At 38.9% G+C, this 23,432-nt stretch overlaps 1 protein-coding gene across 5 annotated transcripts in view; it reads left to right on the top strand.

Annotated features, from left to right (window-relative positions):
- LOC118006538 (NAD(P) transhydrogenase, mitochondrial) overlaps nucleotides 1-23,432 on the top strand; it is a 92,064-nt gene that overhangs the window by 65,949 nt on the left and 2,683 nt on the right. For all 5 annotated transcript variants that reach the window (XM_034999230.1, XM_034999227.1, XM_034999226.1 and 2 more), the window contains 4 exons: nucleotides 2,941-3,100; nucleotides 5,355-5,436; nucleotides 21,163-21,281; nucleotides 22,501-22,616. In XM_034999230.1, coding sequence (XP_034855121.1) covers nucleotides 2,941-3,100; nucleotides 5,355-5,436; nucleotides 21,163-21,281; nucleotides 22,501-22,616 — 477 coding nt within the window. The remainder of the gene's footprint in view (nucleotides 1-2,940; nucleotides 3,101-5,354; nucleotides 5,437-21,162; nucleotides 21,282-22,500; nucleotides 22,617-23,432) is intronic.

Genomic DNA, 23,432 nt, shown 5'->3' on the forward strand with positions numbered 1-23,432 from the left:
AAAGAACAGAACAAGTCCTAAACCCTAAACATTTGTTGAAAATATGATGTTGCAATGGTAAATTCAGAGATGAAAAATAATTTAGTTTTTAAGAGACCACATGGAATCGGCTTAATGGTGATATAATTGTGGCTATGTGTTCAACAAGTTGACTTTGATTGTTAAACTACTGTATGGTTCCCTTTTTTTCTCCTGAAGATGCCATTAGAATAGTGGGTAAATATTAATTAAATGTCCTCAGAAATTCTTTTCTTCTCCTCCATTCAGTTTTCTAGGGAGAGAAGAATGGTTCCTTATTTATTTATTTATTTAAAAGCTTTTACTTAAATCCTAGTTAACATACAGTGCAATATTGGTTTCAGGAGTAGAATTCAGTGAGTCATCACTTATTTACAACACCCAGTGCTCATCACAAGTGCCCTCTTTAATACCCATCACCCACCTAGCCCATCCCCTGCCCACCTCCCTCCATCAACCCTCAATTTGTTCTCTATTTTTAAGAGTCTTTTATGGCTTGTTTCCCTCTCTCCTTTTTTTCTTTTCCTCCTCCTTCTATGTTCATCTGTTTGTTTCTTAAATTCCACATATGAGTGAAATCATATGGTATTTGTCTTTCTCTGACTTATTTTACTTAGCATTATGCCCTCTAGATCCATCCATGTTGTTGCAAACAGCAAGATTTCTTTCTTTTTGATGGCTGAGTAATATTCCATTGTATACACATACCACATCTTCTTTATCCATTCATCAGTCGATGGACATTTGGGCTCTCTCCATAGTTTGGCTATTGTAGATGTTGCTGCCATAAACACCGGAGGTGGTATGTGTCCCTTCGAATCTGTATTTTTTGTATAGAATGGTTCCTTTTAAGCCAAGTTAGAATAAAGTGGTCATATTCTTGTATATCTGTCCCTCTACATCATGTCCCTCTGACATCTGTCCCTCTGCAGGACTATGTGATGCAGGTGATGGAGCTGCTTTGTGGGTTTGACTTTTTTAAAAGAAGTTATCTATGACAGAAAGACATCAATGTCTGAAATAGTCCTTTGAACCAGTTTTTAAGGCAAACATTTGGTAGAACATATTTCTGGTAATTTAATTTCAGAATCTTCTAATTCAAAACTAGAAAGAATTTGTCAAAATCCACAAATTGAATGTTTGGAAGTCTCAGGTATGGCTATTTGGATTTTCAGTAGAACTTGGATTTAAGTATAGGAGGTTGGGTTAAGAATTTACATCTTCATGTCAGGTTGGGATTATATACCTAATTAAAAGCATTATTGATTTTTCTGACCCTCTTATCTCTTCATAAATATGTAAAGGTATTCTGAGGGTATTTATTTTGTATATAATAATCTTAGACCAGTTTACTGGGGTTTGGGCTCTCTAAAGTGTGAATGCTATGTCTGAGAGATGAGCTTCAGTCAAAAGGACAACTTAAAAAATTCTGACAACATTTTGATTCATGTTTATGTTATTGATATGCTGCCTTTAATGGCTCTTTGTTTATCTTCTCTGCTGCTTTTTCCTCCCTGCCTCTACCTCTGTCCCACTTGAGCAGTGTATGTACCTGTCTCCACTAAGATGGTAGCAGGCTGGGCTGTCTTTGGATGGATGGTCATGATTTTTTTTTCTCCCAGTGTGTTAGTTGTCACTGAAAATCTTCAGGTGCTTTTTGTTCTTTAATAATAAAGTATTGTCTTTTTTTAAAAAAGTGATAGATTAACACTTATATAGCTTTTACATGGAATAAACAATGGATCAATGATATGTTTATTATAGCCCTTAAAATAGGGTTTAATAATTTTTTGGATTTTTTTCTGAAGTGAGAAATCCAGTTTATGATCATGTAAAATGACTGCTTTCTTCATTTACAGTGATTTGAATTCTTAAAAGGCATTTGGTTACCCAAGCCATCTAGCTTCTTGTCTTGTCTTTTACCACCCCAGTTCCCGAGGTCTACAGATGAACTGTTTTAGAAACACACATGCCATTGTCATGTTTCAGTTGTCGCATTTGTGTGGCACGTTGTTGGATGATTGTAAATGAACATGCCTTCCTCTGATTTCTTTTCCGAGATTATTTTTCCAGTTAAAAGGGCAGGTGTAAGTTTTAATGAAACAGTGTATGAACTTACTCATCTGCCTTTTTGGAAGTAAATATTTTAGGAGCCTAATGATGAATCTAGTCACTTCTGTTACAGCTTCCTGGAGCTATATGTAGTTGATTTGGAAAATAAGACCTTATCAACTCCCACATTTCTTTTTTTCTTGACGACAGAGGGCAGCAGACTTCTAAATGCCGTGGATAGCTTTCCTTTCCTTCTTTTAGTCTCTTTTTTAAAGATTTTATTTATTTATTTGACAGAGAGAGAGATAGTGAGAGCAGGAGCACAAGCAGGGGGAGTGGGAGAGGGAGAAGCAGGCTTCTCGCCGAGAGGGAGCCCGATGCGGGGCTCGATCCCAGGATCCTGGGATCATGACCTGAGCCGAAGGCAGACGCCTAACCATCTGAGCCACCCAGGTGCCCCCTTCTTTTAGTCTCTTGACAGCTTACAGCTGGTAGCAGGATTCACCTGAGACATCTGTAGTCACCTTGGAAAATTTCTCATAGATACCATTCTCTTTTACTCTGGTGAAATACATGTGAATATGGAGGTAGAAGTTGCTTAATCAGTACATGGACAGTAATAACTGGATCTGAATTTTTCATTAATTTCTTAATATTATTGGTAATTTTCCATTAAATTCTTTTTTAAAATTAACTTTTACTGAAAATATATCTGTGTACAGTTGACTTTATAGATGTGATCTATGTGATTTTTTTAGATGATCAAATAAACCTCTTAAAATGATTATGAATATCATATACACAGGGTTCATACCACTTTCAAAAAGTTATGTGGATTAAACTCTCGCAGCTAATAATTTTGCTCTCCAGGCAATGAATCGCTCCCTGGCTAATGTGATTCTCGGAGGCTATGGTACTACTTCAACAGCTGGTGGAAAACCCATGGAAATTTCTGGCACACATACAGAAATCAACCTTGACAATGCAATTGACATGATTCGAGAAGCTAATAGCATTATTATTACTCCAGGTAAAAAAAAAAAGCAAACAACCTGTAATCGCTATTGGAATTGATTATGTTAATACAGTTTCTTATAATAGGAAAAAAATTGAATTGGAACTTACCCATATTTGAAAATGCAATGGAAACAGAAGCAACCCTATGATTACCAACTAAAAAATGTTGAGAATCCTCAGCTTAGGGTTAATATTTTGGGGATCACATAGAGATTTTAAAAATCGATGTGTGGTAGGTTCTAGCCATGTCTTTCTGTGATTCTGTACATAATGTTTTAGTCATCTTTGAGTTTTGGTTATTTGTTCCTCATTGATAGTTTTTGGAATTATTGTCAATATTAAATTAGATATAGTATATGAAAGTATCTAGACTCAGTGAATGCTAGTAAATGTTAATCTCTTTTTTTTCAAAAGTAAATATTTAAAAAATCATTGATAATCATGTGGTTTCCAATAAGATGAGGTAACGTGGCCTAATAGAAAGAACTTGGTCTGGGAATGATAACACTTCACTTTTGTTCTTAATTTTGCCTCTAACAATTGACCTGACATTGACCAAGTCATTTAATCTCCCAGCCTCAATTCCCTAATTTTTTGAGGGTTAGCTCCATTTTTCTTTAATCGTACCACAGAATGCTGTGGTATTACAGGTAACACTTTGGGTTCAGATTAAGATTTTAACTCTATTACGCTATTGTAAGAGTTTTCTATAAAGGAAATCTATTGATTTGACATGGGGGTGGTTTGCTGGTTGGTTATATGCTAAGATGTAAATACCAAACACTAGCAGAATTGAATGTTCAGGTGCAAGCCTTCTCAATTGGGGCAGTATCATTTTCTAGAGGCATTTGAAACTTGTGGATTTGGGTTTTCATCTCACATATGGGGCTGCTATTTTCCACTAGCGTGTGAGAGCAGACACACTAAATATGTTGTATTACCTGGGACATTCCTGCATCATGAATGGTCCCAGCCAAGGTGGCGTTAGTGTTACCTGGTGAGAAACACAACTGGAGTGTAGAGGTGGAAAGATGTAAAGGGCACACTCTTTTTTTTTTAGACATTTTCCATCCAGGGAAGAAGTCAGATCAATAAATAGTGCACGGTGGGTTATGATAAGGGCTAGATTAGACCGTGTAGACACACTTTCTTTTTAATCATGAGGAACCTAAGAAGCATTATTAGGATGTGAGGGTTTGTTTTGGGCCTTGAGGATAGATGGTGTTGGGCGTGGGGAAGGCAGAGGGAACAGCCTGAGCAGACACTTGGTATTTGGAAAACTGGGGGTAGATGAGCGGGGACAGGTGAGACTGATTGTACAGGGGGAGTGGACAGAATGTAGGGGTTAAAGAAGAAGGAAGAGGACTGCAGTTTGTGGTCACACCTGTAATAACATCAGAAATAGGGAGCACTCTTGGGTTTTTTTGGCAGAGGGGGAAATTTTTAAGTTCTTTTTAGGAGACATTAAGTTTGAGGTGGAGCTAGGACAATGGACATGCCATCCTGGAGCTAAAGGACAGGCTGAGGCTGGACACAGATTGGGAGTCATCAGATGGCTCTTGAGCCCATGGGACAGGCCGAGACTTTCCAAGGAGAGTGTGACGGGCAAAGCCAAGGCCCTGGGGAGTTTCATTGTTTAAGGGAAACAGAAGGAGATCTATTCAAGGATGTCAAGGAAGAATAGTAACAAAGTGAGGAGGGGAGCCAGGCAACTGCAGTCTTCTCAAAACCAAGTATGAAGACGGTCTGAAGCCATTTACGTGAGCCGCAGGTGTGTGGGAGGTGCACCCACACAAAGTGTGTGCATACACAAGTGTGTGGGAGGTGTGGTGTGTGGGGAGGGAGTGCCCAGCAGTATCAGACAAGGCAGAAGATTGAGGAGGGACCATTAGATTTTGAATCTGAGATTTAGGCTAATACTTTAAAAAAGCCAGAAGTTTGCTTTCATGTCTCATCCTGTTAGCGGATTGCCTTCCTTGGCATAAAAATATGTCTTGATCAAGGGAGAAATTATTTTTATTTTTTATTTTTTTTTAAAGATTTATTTATTTGAGACAGAGAGAATGAGAGAGAGAGCACATGAGAGGGGGGAGGGTCAGAGGGAGAAACGATGCGGGACTCGATCCAGGGACTCCAGGATCATGACCTGAGCCGAAAGCAGTCGCTTAACCAACTGAGCCACCCAGGCGCCCCCAAGGGAGAAATTATTATTCATAAGATTTCCAAATAAAAATCACCCTCTTCTGTGTGTTTCATGTTCTTTGCAGGCTATGGCCTCTGTGCAGCCAAAGCGCAGTACCCCATCGCCGACTTGGTGAAGATGCTCTCGGAACAGGGCAAGAAAGTCAGGTCAGTGCGTGTAGCACGAATCTTGTGAGGTGTGTGTGTGTGTGTGTGTGTGTGTGTGAGAGAGAGAGAGAGAGAGAGAGAGAAGGAGAAGCGATGACTTGCATCTGGATGATTTTCTTACTTACAGTGGAGTTGTACATATGTAATCACAGGTAAAGAAACTGAGTTGTAAAAACCCTATTCTGGCCTTAGTCTGGCTACCTCGTTTTGCTATCTCTAATACCACAGAACCTAAATACAGGCTCATTTTAGAAAGGGAAACTATTATACTGAATTCCAGGATTTTTACTAATGGGGAAAAACAGAAGTTCTGTTTCTGGTTGGATTTGGGGAAGGAGGTCAAATAAATCATTAGAACCACATTGAGTTGTCCCTTTTTGGTTTTTGGTGTTCACACTGACTGAAGAAAAGTATCTCAAATGAGAGGTCTTTGAAGACTGAGTGAGACCCGGTGGTGATCCTGTGGGCTGGTTAATGTCCGACTGGGTTTGCTCTCATATTCTCTCATATTCACCAAGACTGGTGCAAATATTCTTTTCCTAACACCATACACTTTCTGGAATAAGAATCAGAGTAGTAGCTGTACCTGCCACTTGGCATTTGGGCACTAGACTCTGCTCTTGGAGGATCTTGAGCAAATGGAGAATTTGAGAACTCTGCATTTCCAGATTATTCCCCATGACCTTGGATAAAGGGTTTGAGGGATGTAAAGATGGGGTCAGTGGGTGACAGACCCTTGCAGTACTTTGCATCAGTTCTGTGCACCTTTGGATCCCTGTCCTGGAGTCCGTGAAGGGACTGTCTGGAGTTGTCCCTGGGAGTAGATACCTGCTGCCTCTTTGCTAGAGAAGCTGGTTCTCTCGCAGCTTCTTTGACATGGTACCATAAGTCAGAGAGACAAGCTAACTCTATTTAGTTTGTTCACCAGAATGTTAATGTGTTAACATTAACTGTTAATGTCTATTAATGAAAATTCCTTTTAGATGTCTATCTTACACTTTTTCTGGGACAAATGATAAGATAATAAGCTCAACCATTTGCCCAGAACTAGTCATAGTGTCCATGCAAGATGGAGTGCAAAATCCTGAATGTCCCAGCTATTAATAGTGGTGAAGAGACTTACATGATGAAATAAGTGGATCTGACATTTTATTTTTTTATTTTAAAGATTTACTTATTTGAGCGAGAGAGAGAGAGAGAGAGCACGAGTGGGAGGGGCAGAGGGAGAGGGAGAGAGAATCTCAAGCAGACTCCCGCTGAGTGCAGAGCCTGATGCGGGACTCAATCTCACGACCCTGAGATCAGGGCCCTGAGATCACAACCTGAGCCAAAACCAAGAGTCTGGCGCTTAACTGACTGCACCACCCAGGTGCCCCAAGTGGATCTAACATTTTAGTATCAGCTGCATTTTCTCTCTTCCTTCCTTCCCTCTCTCACTCCTTCCCCACTCTGCCTTCTTGTGATCCATAGTTAGTGTTTTTCATATACAGAGAGTCAAAATACTATTTTGTGGTAGGACCAGCTTTTCTGTGATGTAGATGTTTCCATGTTTAGTATAGTCTTAGAAAATTGAAGATAGAAGATGAGAAAAATCACTGACTTTTTAAAAAAGATTTTATTTACTTATTTAAGAGAGAGCAAGCGCATGAGAAAGAGAGAGCGCACAAGCGGGGGCGGGGGAGAGGGAGAAGCAGGCTCCCCACTGAGCAGGGAGCTGGATATGGGGCTCAATCCCAGGACCCTGAGATCATGACCGGAGCTGAAGGCAGATGCTTAACCAACAGCCACCCAGGTGCCGCCCTGACTTTGTTTTTTGATTTTCACATATGAAGTCTCATTTTTGGTCACCATTGCCCGTTTTCTTATCCGGTATTGTACAGGGCTGCCCTTTTAACCAGACGCTTGCCACTTAAAGCATTTGCAGACCTACATAAGGAAAGGATGTGTCAAAGAATCTTTTATGATTTTCCTAAAAAGAAGTTGTTTTCTTTATTCAGTCCACATGTAAGAAGTCAATGTATTAGTAATGCCTTCTATCACCACAAATGTTTAGGATATGAGTGGCAATCTTAATGAAGTAGAGAAAGATGGCTTTCCTGTCTTAGTTATCTTTTGGGAAGGGAGTGATTAATCTGACGTCCCTCTCCAATACCCATTGACCAGCCTGTGTTAACCAGACATCTTGGAAAATCGGTCCAGAGTGAGGTGGATGCAAAGTTGGGGAGCATCATGACTGTAGGGTAGCTTGATGGAAGCAGGATGTGAGGGGAAAAGAATAAGAGGGATGGAAAAAATGATCTGGAAAGAAAAGGGATGAAACAAATTAAATCTCAGTTTCTGACCTGATTAAAATTTGATTTTGATCCGTGAGGACATAAGATAAATTGCTGTTTTAGGATGATTTCTGTCACCCTGCGGGGGAAAAATAATTACTTAAGATTTATGGGAGATATTTAATTAAACATATATAAATAGTATCTCAGTTATAATTTGTGCTTTATTGAAGTAATTTTATGAACAGGATGTCAGACTTGATGTGAGAGAGCATTCTGTCATTTCCCATAATTGTCATAGTTTGTTCAAATAGTTCTTTAATGATAAACTTATTAGTAATTTATTATGTAGGATCAGAGTAAAATTGTTCAGTTTAATTTCTCTATTTGTGAGTTAGGAAACGTTAACCACTTATATTGATCAGTTTCATATTAAGATGAAATTATATATTAATAGTTTTTTTTTTTTACTGTGATCTGTTGAATTTTCAACATGGCTATGTAACAAGTTATGCAGATTTCATGTTTGAATTAAATGGAGGATTCTAGAACTATTGCTAACACAGTGACAGTAGATTATCCTATTTGTCCTTGCGAGTTATTGAATAGGGATTTTTTTATTTAAAGGGAGTCATAGAAACTGTTGATTTTGTCTCATGTGCATCGTCATCTTTTCCTCAGAGAAATGCATATTTTCTTGACGGAGTTAGGAATATGTGTATCCATAGATGCTACCTTTTTTTTTTTAGGAGACAAATGTCTGTTTGCACAAGAGATGGCTGCAGCGTTACCTCCTATTTTAATGAAATAAATCTGTATTTACAGTTTGCAGTAATTTAGTCCTTTCATCACCCTGTGGAGCTCCCACGGTGTTCATTGAGCACAGCTGCTGGGCCTCTCGTTTTAGTAGATCTTTGTGCCTTAGGACCCAGCATGCCTAGCATCCAGATGTGGTGACATATTCACACACATCCCCCGTGGAAATGTGCCAGTGTGGACATACGATTGTCATCAATTAGTTATGCCCAAGTGGTGCCAAGAAAAATTGCATCTGTCATACAGTCTGGCTTCATGGCCCATGATTGATTTAGAGACACTCCTGTTTTCCTTTACTTTGGCTATAGTCATAACATGCTCACCGGGAGCTGAGATTACATAATGAAGCACATGACATTTCATGACAAGAGCTCATGAGTGTTCATTGACCTAGACTTTCTTTAGTGGCCAGTATATTGTTGCTTTCCAGTTGTCCAGAACACCTCTGTAACTTACCTAACTTATGGCTGATCTCTAAAAGCATTTTATTATAAAAATCTTACACTACGAGAGTGTAGACATTTTTTCTCTTTATTTCCCAATCTTTGGATCCATACAGTGGGATTTTCATTATAAAGCAGAAATAATGTTCCCACTGAGTAATTCTGAGAAAGAGGTGTAGTTTTTTTCTTTTTGCAATTAATCACAGTTCGATTTTCTTTTCAGAAAGCATTATTGCTTGGATTATCACAGAAGTCTTTTGAATTTATGAAACCACATTTCAATTTCTTTGATTGGTTAACTGATGTTATACATTGTTTTCTTGTTAATGTTCAACTATATCTTTCTATTAATAATTTGTTGATAGAAATTTATTTTTATCAGGTATTGAGATAAAAGTATGGAGATAAAAGGATGCATAAGTCCAGTTGCCTCTCTCAAAAGTGTATAGTTATGAAGAAAACAAACCTATAAACAAATGAATCAGTGAATGAATTCCATTTAATGTGATAGTGTGCTAGGAGAAATAGAGTAGAAGGAGGGTCGGAATGCAAATGAGAGTAGTTATTTGTCCAGCGGATATTTTAAACCTTTTATGCTACTTGTAACATGAGTTTCTTTGCAGGTTTTTAAAAACATTTAATCTTTTTTTCATTTTCTGTCTAAATACATCTAGCCACTAGTGGTATTTATGGTTTAATAGTGTTTTACAGTCTCATGTGGCATGGCTATAGGTTTAAATATGTTAGTTTTGCTTAGGAATCCACTCTTCGAAGATATTTCAGGATGAGATATTTTGTCAATCTAACTGGATTTTCTTTTTTTTGTGGGTTACATGTAATTAAAGTAAATAGAGCTCAGCCTTCTCAGATTTGTGTTTTTTTTTTTTTTTAAGATTTTATTTATTTATTTGACAGAGACACAGTGAGAGGGAACACAAGCAGGGGGAGTGGGAGAGGGAGAAGCAGGCTTCCCGCCGAGCAGGGAGCCCAGTGCGGGACTCAATCCCAGGACCCTGGGATCATGACCCGAGCTGAAGGCAGACACCCAACCGACAGCCACCCAGGCGCCCTTAGCATTTTTATGACAGCTTTGCAATACGTTCTTTTTAGACGTGACTATTCATGGTAATGACCATTCACTGAACAACTGATTACATAGTGTTTTGTGCCAGGCACTTCTAGGTCCTAAGAATACATCCGTGAATACACAGATGAAAATTCCTGAGCCTGTGAAGTGTACGTTGACTGGGAGGTGATTTAATAGGCTTGAAAATATTCTGGCTTGGAGATACTTACACCCCATTGTGTCTTCAGCTCAGATGCTGGTGCAAAGGATGACACATAGCTGTAGCACAGACCATTGCATCAGAGTTTCAGAGCTGTGACTGGTACTGTTAGGTAATGAGTTAGCCAGTGCTTCAGGTTGTCTGAAAGAATATGGTGTGTTTCTTTGCATTTTGCTCTGAGCCTGCCTTTTTGAACAACATAGTGGTAGGAAGATGGGTGTGGTGGGAGTTATTTGTGTCATTAGTCATATGGGTGAAACTTTCGGTGGAAGAGAGGAAAACCAAAGAAAGTATGTGCATTCACTCACGTCTGTGTTCGGCCTATTGTATAGAATTGCCAGTAATTTCTCAGCTCAGAGGTGTCTCTTGTGCTCTTAGAAAGCAACCCTGTTCCTCCCAGATCCAGACTGTTGGCCAGAATTTGGCTTTGGCTTTCTGTTTATGCTGTTCACAGCATATTGGTGTGGCGGAAAGAAAGCCTGTGATTTAGATGCTTTGTACAGCCTCTGCCTTACCATTCATTCTAGGACTTATTGCTCGGTGTGTCTTGTCACGGGAGTTCTGGTGGTCTGAGGGAGAAGCTCTCACTACTGATCATGGCCTCTGACCATCAGGGTGTTTTTCGGCTTCTTGCTCTAGTATTAGTCATAATAAACTCTGAGCTGAGGTTCTTCAGTGAGGGTCACATAAACATGGTGGAGTATAAATAAATAAAAGCCCATTTCTCATTTCATGTTCCAATTCTTCCATATTTTGCTTACAGTTTCCATCTTACGGTCTTCACTGGCCATTACTTTCCAACAGCATCATGAAAGTTATTCAGACAGGAAGAAGAAATTATGCGTATTTTTTTACCAAGTCTCTGCAATATGCCAGAATATAATATTTTAGAACACGAATGGCCAATACAATTTCAGTTTTTTCTGTGATATCATTCTTCATAGTCTTGTTGGTTACTTTGAAATAAAAAGCGTGTCAGTTGTCATACAGTTTCTATTCTGGGCTTGGTGGCTGGATTTGGCTCAGTGATGGAAAAGCCAGATTTGGGCACAATCTATAAAAACATCCTCGGAGGGGAACGGGCGGTGTTGTGATGTGGTTCTGCAGAGGGCTCCATTGATGTTTGCACCATCATCTGGCCTGATCCTCTTTAGATGACTTCTCACTCTTCTGGTGACCTCAGTGTCACAGGCCACATGCACAAATGGAAAATGGGACTGTAGCCTTTTGTTAAACATTTTCTCATTCACAGTCATAGAACAGGTTCTATTATTCTGTATTAGAAAAATTGTGCTCCTGAGACACATTTTTGTAAGCTCTTTAGCATTCATAAATTTTTTTCCTGAAGAAGGGGAGGCCATAGATAAACACCAGATTTCAGATCAGAGTAGCAGGTCAGCCCTGATTTGCCTTCAAAAAGAAGAATGAAAGGTACATAATGTTCTCTAATTCTGGCTATTGGAATGTTCTAGAAAATTAAATGAACTTTTTTTTTCCCATTGAGAATCTACGAGTTCGTCTGAACCACTGCTTCTAAGGACTTTCACAATTTTAGAAAGGTGGGTGTCTGTCCTTAAGAAGCCTCGCCAGAAAGTTGATTCCACAGCCTTTCTCATTAGTCAGCTTTTGTGGACAGCAGTGGCCTTGTCAGGAGGGTTTTCCCTACTTCCATTACCATGTTTCTCTTTAGGTGGATAAGCTGACCCTACCCAGCTGGTCCCAGCCTTTCCAGCAGTAAGGATGATTTGTGTAACATATGCCCTGCTTCATGTTTTATGTTTTTATTCTAAACTGCATTTACTACAGTTATTTATTTTTAAAAAAAACTTCCTTATGCTTTTAATCAGTGACGTGTAGCTGTCAATCAGAAGTTCTGATCAGAATGTGATAAACCAAAGAAACCTGCCTTTTCTGGTCCCACCATATTTTTCACAGGTGAAATGCACAATTAGATTACAAAAATAATTGAATATAGTAACAGACCTTTTTTAAAAAAAGGTTTTATTTATTTATTTATCAGAGAGAGAGCACAAGCAGTGGGGAGCAGCAGAGGGAGAGGGAGAAGCAGGCTCCCCGCTGAGCAAGGAGTCGGATGCGGGACTCGATCCCAGGACCCTGGGATCATGACCTGAGCCGAAGGCAGACGCTTAACCGACTGAGCCACCCAGGTGCCAAGATCCTTTTATTACCTTCACAGGCCCTCCTCAGAACGGAGTATTGCCATGTGCAAACATAGAATACAAGAGTCCTTAAGGTGTATGTAGCCCAGACCAGGGGCTCTTCATTGCATCTGCAGTGGGGCTCCCAACCTGTTTTGGGACAGAATACAGTGCACACATATTTGGTGTAATTCTAAATAAAGGAGTCCTGCCTTAGGAAGTAGTTAATTGGAGAATCTTTAAGGTCTATTTTAACTTATTTTTATTTTTTAGGCTTTTATTTTAGTTCCAGTTAACATACAGTGTTATATTAGTTTCAGGTGTACAATATAATGATTCAACACTTCCATACAACACCTGGTGCTCATCACAAGTGCCCTCACCTATTTCCCCCACCCCCCCACCTCCCCTCTGGTAATCACCAATTCTCTATAGGTAAGAGTCTGTTTCAGTTAGTATCCAAAATATATGAAGAACTAATAAAATTCAATACCAAAAAACCAAATAATCCAGTTAAGAAATGGGTAGAAGACATTAATAGACATTTTTCCAAAGAAGACAACCAGATGGCTAACAGACACAAGAAAGGATCCTCAACATCACTCATCATCAGGGAAATACAAATCAGTATTTATAATAGTAAGAGGCAGCAAAATGGAGAAAACACTAAATACTGTAGAACGAGGCCCCGTTGTCACTGTAGTTTCTTTGTCTTACGGTTGAATTGGGTTACTTGGCTCTTCTTCATGTTTTATTGCTGAACTAAATCTGGATATTTCCATAATGCAAGAAGGAAAATGTAGTTTATTTGAACAGTTGTGGTAGGATCCATGTGGTGAATGTTTTATACTCTTTACTAGTCCCACATGTCCTAGAATAACTGCTGTAATGCACCCTGGTCAGGACATATTGTCTCCATGGCCTGCGATCATGGGAATTCACATTGTTGTGTCCCCTTTAGAACATGTGGTGTCTGAAATCTAATGTGAAGTTGTGAAAAAGTATAAGAATGGGGTTTATATCATCATGTGTTCTAAAAGAGGCTTAGAAAATGTGGTGTTTTTTGAATTGCCTCTTTACCAAGTTTTATCCAGTTCATGCGATATTTACAAATTGCTCTTGTATTCACTCTTAATTGTTTTTGTTCTTTCTTGGGTGATTTAAAAGTCTCTGAAGATCAGGTTGTTTTATTTGAGTAGATTATTCCACTTTTTTTGAGCCGTGCCTGAGTCTATCTTTAATCAAGGACTGAGACCTTCGTTTTTATTATATAATGTGTCACAAAAGACTATCATTTTCATATTTGAGAGAGGAAAATAGCAAAAAGTGTTGAAATTTTTCTTGCTTCAAGATAAGTGAAAAGATTATCCTGACTTAATAATGATATTTGTTGTATCTGTCAGTTGAGGAAACAATACTTTTTTGCCTAATAGTATCTGTGGAAGGGTTAAATGTGGCCTTTTGGAATTTGACTTTATCAAATAAGTGTGTATCTGAATATAAGTTTTGAATGTGTTCCCACTGAGTCCAGTATTCATAGTTACTGGCCTCAGACTATATTGACTATATAGTTTTCTTAGTCTTTCGATGTAGTTGTGAATACAAAGAACTTCTGGCTTTTATTGGACTATATTGATATTTATTGGAATTTTAAGGTAGAAATTAGAAAACCAACTCAGAAAATGTTGACATCAAACCCCATTTGTTTTAATGTAAAAATGTGTATTTATTTTTATATAAATGATCATTAAAAGGTGCATTTATTTGAAAAATACACATGAGCATTTGTATCACACAGATGTACTTGAATAGAATATTATCATTGAAGGTTAGTTTATTAAAGGCTCATTACACTTGGCATTGGTCTACAGTACTTTGTATGAAAAACTCTTTATATGAACTATCTCACTTAAATCTCATGATAATCCTCTGAAGAGGTTTATTCTCAATCCCACTGCACACAGAGGAAAGGGAGGCATACAGAAGTAAACTGTCCAAAGGTTGTGAATCCAGGCAATGGTACTCCAGCCCTTCACTGCAGTTCTTTACTACTTCCCTAAATTTCTTTCTCTAAAAAGAGATGTAGAACATCTATGAGTCAATGCATTTCACTGGGCACACTGTGTTACTTAAAACCCTTTCCTTCCTTCCCTCCCATTGAGTCCCTAGAAGGAATGCCAGGTGCTGTGGGTGCTGATAAATAAGACACGTTACTATGTTACTATGATGTTTCTATTGTTGCAGCGCATCATAAGGAGGAGGTGCATCAAGAAAGAGTTCTGGGAATGTTGAAGATCTTTCTGTGATCTCATTTTAGTATTTATTTTTCTTTTGCAGAATCTTATTGTGGACAGGGACAGCTGATTCTGCTTTGTTAAGCATGTGTACAATAAAGATAATTTTCATGGCTCAAAGGCAAGAACTAAAAGGCTAGTAGGCTTTGCATTTTCAAATTCTGGATATTCTTCATACGATGATGGAACATTGATGAGCTTTGGCCATCAGTTCCTGGAAATTGCTGGTCATGGCCAAACCAATGTCTGGTATAATTAACTTTAATACATACTTTGGAGATTGGCCAGTTACATGGGCCAGAGTTGTTATTAACTCACATTGACTTATCAGTGTACACATATATATTTCTACAAATTCAGTGTGTTCTGTTATTTCTCTCAAAACACTGGCATTTTCTTGTAAGAGCCTTGCGTGTGTTTTTCTCCAACATTAGAGCCTTAAGGTTTATATAATAAATTATTATGCCAACAGATGTAAAATGATCTGTCCTTTGGGATATTCAACATAACATATTGGTTAGCTTTGTGATTATTTACCCTTCACAACTAGCTCAACAGAAATAATGTCTTTATGCACTCTGTAGCTAATCAAATGTTACAATAACAACAAATACATTTAGAGGTCTTTGATTTCTAACTTGGCCCAAGACATGTCAGTTAAAGCATAGAGAAGATGGCCAGATGGATTAATTTAAAGATAAGCAAGGGCAGTATTAAAAACAAATTAATTAAGATGAAAAACTTACTGGAGTAAAGGAGGGATACAGAATTGCAATCCAAAAGTAATTTACATAGTATATATTGGATTATTCAGCTAAAATAGAAACCCTAGTTCATGGAATTTTAGGACTGGAAAGGAATTTTGTGGTAGGCTGAATAATGCCCCCAAAGAGTCCACCTACAATCCCCCAAACCTGTGGACATGTTACTTCACGTGGCAAAAGGGGCTTTGTAGATTTAAGGGGAGGATTTTGAGGTGGGGAGATTATCTTGGATTATTTGGGCAGGCCCATGTCATCACTAGGGTCCTCAGAGAGGAAGGAGTCAGAGAGAGTCCTAGAAGAAATCATAAGAAAGAGTCAGAGACAGAGGTATGACAGTGGAAGCAGTAGTCAGAGGGATGCAGCCACAAGCCAAGGAATGGGGGCGCCTCCGGAAGCAGGAGAAGGCAAGGAATGGATTTTCCCCTACAGCCTCTAGGCGACATGCAGCCGTGCCAACACCTTGATTTTAGTGTAGGAAAACTGATTTTCTGCTTCTGACCTCCAGAACTGTAAGATAATCAATTTGTGTCATTTTAAGTTACTAAATATGTGGTAATTTGTTATAGCAGCAATCAGAAACTAGTACAGACCTTAAATATCACATAGTACAGTGACTGCAAGTCTTCCTTAAGTCTTACCAATCAGGTTTTGGGAAGAGGTTCAGACCTGGGGGAAGGAGGAAACACTTATTGGTGATCAGTAAGACTGGAAGATTATGAGAAATTTTTGGTGTTCAAGATTTGTTATTCACATTTCAAAAGAGCACAAATGAGTAATTCGTGGCAAATATAGTACCGCTGGCTTGAGGTAGAGTGGTTCTTGGTTCTTGTAGTTCTGGAAATCCTGAATTTCATTGCTGTCTCTTACTAGTGGTTAAGACCATTGCTTTAAATCCTCCCCAGTCCTCCCTTAAATGAAGGGCTGTCTCAGCGGCCGCAACCATCTTGATTATGTCCACTGCCAGCCAACCATCCTTTGTGTATGTGTGGGAGATGCTCTTTTTTTTTTTTTTTTTTAAAGATTTTATTTATTTATTTGACAGAGAGAGAGAGATAGAGCAGGAACACAAGCAGGGGGAGTGGGAAAGGGAGAAGCAGGCTTTCCGCTGAGCAGGGAGCCCGATGTGGGGCTCGATCCCAGGACCCTGGGATCATGACCTGAGCTGAAGGCAGATGCTTTAACGACTGAGCCACCCAGGCGCCCCTGGGAGATGCTCTTGAATCCTTTTTGTACTGAACTGGTGGATGGTACATCAGCTCACATTGAGCCTCTCTCTTCCTGACCCCAGAAAAGAAGATGGAAACTTTCCCTAACTGGGGCATTTGTTTTTAAACAGTTAACAGAAAGTTTTTTTTTTTTTTTTTAATTAAAAAAATTTTGGGGGGGAGCACCTGGGTGGCTCAGTCGTTAAGCATCTGCCTTCAGCTCAGGTCATGATTTCCAGGGTCCTGGAATCGAGCCCCACATTGGGCTCCCTGCTCCGCGGGAAGCCTGCTTCTCCCTCTCCTGCTCTTCCTGCTTGTGTTCCGTCTCTCGCTGTGTCTCTCTCTGTCAAATAAATAAATAAAATCTTTAAAAAATAATAAAAATAAAAATAAAAATAATTTATTTTATCCCTGTGCTTTCCTGTGCATTTGAATACATTTTCTTTTCTTCTGTTTTATGAAAATGAGGATGATTTGGTTCACTTCTGTTTTATTTGGTCTGCTTGAAAATCATGTTTTGCCTTTTTTTGAGCCAGTTGATCTTTTTTCACTTAGAGTGTGTTGTTTTCTAAGTCATTAGATGTTTTGTGTTTCTCTTGCACCTTAGCCAAGTACTCTCTGATCCTTTTAAACCATAGCTTCCAGAACTAAATTTGGTTGTTTAGTTTTTTCATTGGGTCTAGTCAGTGATAAAAGTAAGAGTACCTTTTCATGAATGTGAGAGAACCACCCTGCCGTTGTTCACAAAATCAAGCACCTTTGAAACTTCATTCATTATGTCTTGTCTTTTTTTAAATTCATGCAATAACCAGGCTTAGCAGTCTATTTTAGTTATTTCAATATAATGCACTTTCTCTCTAGGTCTGTTTTTTATATTCATGCTTAAAGTGCTATATTACTATTATTTTTTCTTTCTTTCTTTTTTTAAATAGGCTCCATATCCAACATGGGGCTTGAACTCACCACTGCTCTGAGATCAAGAGTTGCATGCTCTTCCAACTGAGCCAGCCAGGAGCCCCTAAAATACTGTATTATTATTAAAGTATTAAAATGATATTTATGTTCATATTTGAGGTTTAGTAATAATAAGCCCCATTTATTGAGCATAAGCTTTGGTTCCTGGAGAATTTTTTAAAAAATATTTTATGTTATTGCCACTGTACAAAATACTAAATTTTAAAGTAGGTACCCCAACCAAAGAGTCCATTTGACATTGCAGAAATGCTTGGTCCGAGACAGTGTGAAAAGAGCCACAGTACTGAATATGGTTTACATTACCACATGAAGAGTGGGAACATAAATTGTCAGTATTTTGCCTTACTTCTTTTGTTTTCAGGAATGATTGAAAACTCTGACTTGGTATAGATTGTGACATTAGGATAACAATGTGCTGTTTAAAAAGAAAGCAATCTTTTCTTTAGAGAACATTTTAAAATTATACTCAAGTGTCGAACTGTTAAAATCCCCAAAATGACAGGAGAATTTGTGGTTGAAGAACTTAAAGTCTTATGAGGTGGTGAGTTTGGGTGACCGTGGTCTGGAGTGAACTAATGACTGCCCTTAATTTTATTTTCACTAGAATAAAACTACAGCTAGCCCACTGAGGGGGAAAGATGATGAAGTAGTTGAAAGAGATGAAATAGTTCATTCTGTCCAGGTAATTTCTAACTCCCACCCTGAGTAATTTTTCAGAATAGACTTCCCCAGCATTCAGCAGGTTCTCGTAAAAGTTATACATTGTGGTAGATACTTTGTATACTGAGACACATTTTTCTCCTGTGTCTATTTGTTCATGCAGATATTTATTTTGTTTTATAGCCCTTAGCATTGTTGAAACTTTCTGGGCTCTCAATTATTCTCAAAGAACACTGTGAATTGGATTTTTGGAACTCCTTCAAGCAGAGATAAATAGGTATTTCTCAAGCCTGTTCTATGCAGAGTTTTCTGTAGCCCTTGGCAGGATGTGGGCTTATAGTAACAGCTGGTTACTACTCTGTGGGAAAACTGAGACACAGAGAGTCCTTAAGTAACCTGCTCGACATCAACATAACTAGTAAACTGGAGCTGTTAACTAAGCAAAAAACCTCTCAAGTTGCCTGACTATACTACTGTATTATAAAGTAGTTAAAAGTTCAGACTCTTGAGGCAGAAAGACCTGAGTTTGAATCCCAGCTTAACTGTATACTGAGAAAGTTGTACAAATGGAATAGCACCTCATGAAGAGCCAGCATTAGCCATTGTGCCAAAATAGATCTACATTCTTGCTTCTTTTTGTTAGATAGAGGAATGCAGCTCTACAGCCTTATTTATTTCACTGAGGACTGGGCTTGAATCACTTGCTCTACATTCTAATTCTTGATGGAGGTTTTTAAAAGATGATTAGGGATAGAATGAAACAATAGATGAGAAATCATTTGTAAATTGCATTACAATAGGAGAGCATGAAGTTAAGTATTTCAAATGAAGTTAATTTTTTTCCACCATAAAAAGTTGTACGTTTTCCTCCTTTTGGCAACTGTGAAACTGGGAAGATCCCAGCTGGGCCAAGGACATCGATCTCATTGGCTTCCTAGCCCTTCGAAGTTTCTCCGAAACCCTTCAATGACATGGTTTGATCCCCCCACAAAAGTATACATTCTCATAGAAAATTGGGAAAATGTATTTAAAAAAGAGGAGAAATAAAACGATGATCTCTTGTATAACTGCTTAGAGGTAACTGTTTTGTTTCCTTTTAGCCCCGGTTTCTGTTTTTGTTTTAACATAAATTGTTATTTAGGAACATTTAGTGATCCCAGAAGGAAGATGATATAAAAGTGAATTTGATAAAAGAATACTTGTCACTTGATGTCTTTTTTCCCTCCCAATTACAAGACCCCTAATAATTTAGGCTCTTCATTATCACTTTTAAAGATGTAGAAAATCAATTATCAGCTATTTGGGCAATATAGAGGCCATTTTAAAGCTCTTTTCAGGTCTACTTTTGGGGAGGTGTCAATTCCTCTGTTGCTTTAATCTGTTCCTAGCAGAACCTGTGTTAAAAATGGGGAGGCCTGATTTGGCAGTAGTTACTGTGAAAAGTAACAGGGCATCTTAAATGACCATAACTTTTGTATGAGCCAGCAATGTGTTGTGATGGCTGTAAATGCCAATGCAGACTTGGGCATTGTCAGTAAAAGATCTCAGGATGGGATTTTCTTGCTGTGCCCTATGCATCTAGATCACATCCAGCATATTGTGTTCACTCTGGGGGCCTGAGGTTTGAGCTGGATATTGACAATGTAGAAACAGGTGACTAGGACAGCAGTGGGTTCTGTCAGCACTGAATAGTTGAAAGAATTGAGGATGTTTTGCTTAGTAGGCATCCTAGGAGCGCTCAGAGGAGTCCACATATGAAAGAGGGAGTAGACTCATTAAGGCTCCAGATGGCCAAACTACAGACCTTGGAAAGCAATGAGATGGGGGTTCTCTTTGGCTGATATGAGTGTGTACGTGTGTGTGTGTGTGTGTGTGTGTGTGTGTGTGATGTAATTTTTGGGATTGTCTAGTAATGGAATAGACCTCTGGAAGGAGTAAGTTTCTGGTTACTGAAAGTATTTAAGCTGAGGTTGGATGGATCCCTGCCAAGAACTACCATAAAATGCATTTCTTCTCTGGATTCACTCACTCACTCACTCACTCACTCACTCACTCACTCACTCACTTCTTATTGAGCCCTGCCTATGTGTCAAGCATGGTGCTCAGTGCTGAGGAGACAGAGATCACTACTATGGGCAAGAAGCTGGATTAAATAACCCCAAAGATCCCATTTTGGTTGCGGTTGAAAGAAATTGCTTGATGCTTCGATTTCTTTTGCCTTGATAAAAGTGTAGAGCTCTGATGTGTGTCTTACTCTCTCTTTGAAACACTCCAGCATGTTGCTATCACATTGTCTCATGGGATGCGGAGTTATGCTTCATATCACTCTCAGAAAGATTGGAGGCCTTTAACTCCTGTACATGACAATATTTTATTTCTCCAGCTTTGAACGTGGAGGTTAAAGTTGAATGTGGAGTCAGCTTTTGATGGAATAATGTTGATTTTTCATGGCAAGTGTTTAATTCCAGGCTGACTTACATAAGTTTTTAAAGATGCAAGATTTATCAGAAAGTATCATGAGAGAACATAATGCTTATTAAATGTAAGGTGATATTATTTACTAATGTTGGAAATTCATTGTACTTAAAACATAAGAGTCAGGTTCTAAGGTTACACTTACTTCTTGAGAGGAGTTATCATTTGTGTATATGGAGAGATTAAACCTCCAACTTCAATATTTGTAGATTGAGCATATATCTGGATTAGTTCTAGCCCCTCTTGTAGAGATCGGCTAGTACCAGGAAGAGCTGAGGTGCCAAGAACAAAGTGTGCAGATTTGGAGGTGATGTTGGGGTCTCTGTACATTTTGGCCCATCATGTAAGGCCAACTGTTCATTTGTTTTATGTCTAGGTTTGGAATTCACCCAGTTGCAGGCCGGATGCCTGGTCAGCTTAATGTGCTGCTGGCTGAGGCTGGGGTGCCATATGATATTGTGTTGGAAATGGACGAGATCAACCATGATTTCCCAGGTAAGTAGTGGGGGCGATGGTGAAGCTTGTTCTTCGTCCTAATTATGTCTTAGGACATAAATTTTGGGATTACTGAAGACCTACTAGTCTGATGAAGAGTAACCTGCTCCTAGGAGGTGTGCAGTTGAAATGAAATAAACGAAAGACAGTACTGAATAAGGTACAACAGGCTTGTGAGCGGCATGGGTAGTTTTGGGGCCTAGGAGGAGATCGGAAGGGTGGTGAAAATCTCAGGAGGCAGTGGAAGAGGGACTCTGAAGAGACCTGGCTTTGGGATCCAGGTTCTGACTCCACTTTTGGAACTAGATACTCAGCCTCAGTTTCCTCATTTATAAAATTGCTTCTATTGATAATTTAATGTCTAATTCTTGTCAGCATCTGAGATTTTACTGGCTTCCAGTTGTACCAACTCATGATCAAGAAAGTAGTTTTCTGTTTTCCTTTAAAGTACTGGGACTTCACTAGATAAGGTGCCATGCTTTATGGCTGTCGTTGGGTAGATGTTGAATGTTAATGACATTTGGCTCAAGATCGTGTTTGTTAAAATTAAACCGGTTCCCTCTGGCAAGTATCCACTGTAAACTTAAAAAATACTGTTTATTAGAGGAAAATAATGAAGTTGTGTGTATATCTACATTCACATGGCATTTTTGGCAAAGTTCTAAGGTAATTTATATTATAGTCCTTAAAGAGGGAATTTGGGGCATTTTATGCCCCTTTTCAGATTTCACTGTTGCTAAATTATGTGTGAAACCTGCCAGTTCCAGGAATTATGGACCCAGCTTTTAATACAGTACAGACCCTTAGACCATTTTCTTTTAGACGTCAAAATAGCATCTTATGGGGGTCATTTTAAAAGATGAAAATGGGATGCAAATCTTATAAAATAATATAACTGGCAGGATCATTGTGAGATAATAAAAAAACTGTAAAGTCAGATTAGGCAGATCCCCTGGGGGGAGGGGAAGCATAATAATGCAAGCTTGTCAGGGTGCTCAGGCTGAGATGCAGGACCTACTGCTTTTTAGCTGTGTGACATTGGCTAGGTTACCGAGCCTCTCTGATAAAGCTCTTTGTATGGTGTCTGGCACAAGTGTGCGTCCTATAAATATTACCTTCTGTTATTGTTTTAAAGTCCAGATCACTATAATTTGCCTGGAAAAAGTGAAAATGACCCATTTGAGTTTTTTATTTACTCTTTTTTTCCTTTATTATGTAGACACTGATTTGGTTCTTGTGATTGGAGCTAATGACACTGTGAATTCAGCAGCTCAAGAAGACCCCAACTCTATTATTGCAGGCATGCCAGTCCTCGAGGTCTGGAAATCAAAGCAGGTAAGGTTTCAGACTTGTGTTTCATTCTAATAATCAAATGTCTCCTACAACATGCACCCAGAGCTGTCCTGGTTCACTTGGTGAGGAGCACTGATGCCTTTTGGGAGCCCCAGGAGCTAGAGTGGGTGTAGGGCCCAGCTCTCCGTATCCAGCTTCTGTCTATTCGGTGGTCACCAGAGAACCCAAGTAGATGCCCTGGTCACCATTTGAACTAGATAATATTATGTGGGTGGATTAACAAAATCTGTAACCACAGCTGAAAAAAGAGCTGTGAGCTTTTGGAATGAGCCTGGCTGACTTCCAGATAGAGTCCAGTGAAGCAGATGGCTTCCCTCTGGGACAGTGAGTCAGTATCATCGCCTTCATATACGAAGACGAGCACATTTTTTCATTTAATTTTTTTGAAAGGGAATTTGTTGTTGTTATGGAGTGTCCAGAAGAAAGGTGATTTAGAAATCCAAACTATAACATGGCATAAGGAAGCAAGGCGTGCTCACGTACATCACCTCTGTGGAAGCTAACTGCTGGGTTATAGAGAGCTCAGAGGCTTCTACATTTCCCCTGCCCTGGCGGAGGACAGGTCTCTTTACCACTCTCAGGTCAGATCTGCATTTTAACAGTCATAATTATGTGATGTACCTTTCCCTTTAATTTTGTTTCTTTTTATTATAAATATGTGAGCTTGAAATTGATGGTGGGTGAGATATGCACTTGTTCATGTGTAGATGAAAAACTATTGCATTGGTCATCAATATTTGAGAGTTTGCAGAATGCATTATGGTACTAAGGCGTGTGAAGTGTAAGTAAGTTTATATT

Source organism: Mirounga leonina, unplaced genomic scaffold, assembly GCF_011800145.1.
Source record: "Mirounga leonina isolate KUSES-001 unplaced genomic scaffold, KU_Mleo_1.0 Mir_97, whole genome shotgun sequence".
NCBI classification, from domain to species: domain Eukaryota; kingdom Metazoa; phylum Chordata; class Mammalia; order Carnivora; family Phocidae; genus Mirounga; species Mirounga leonina.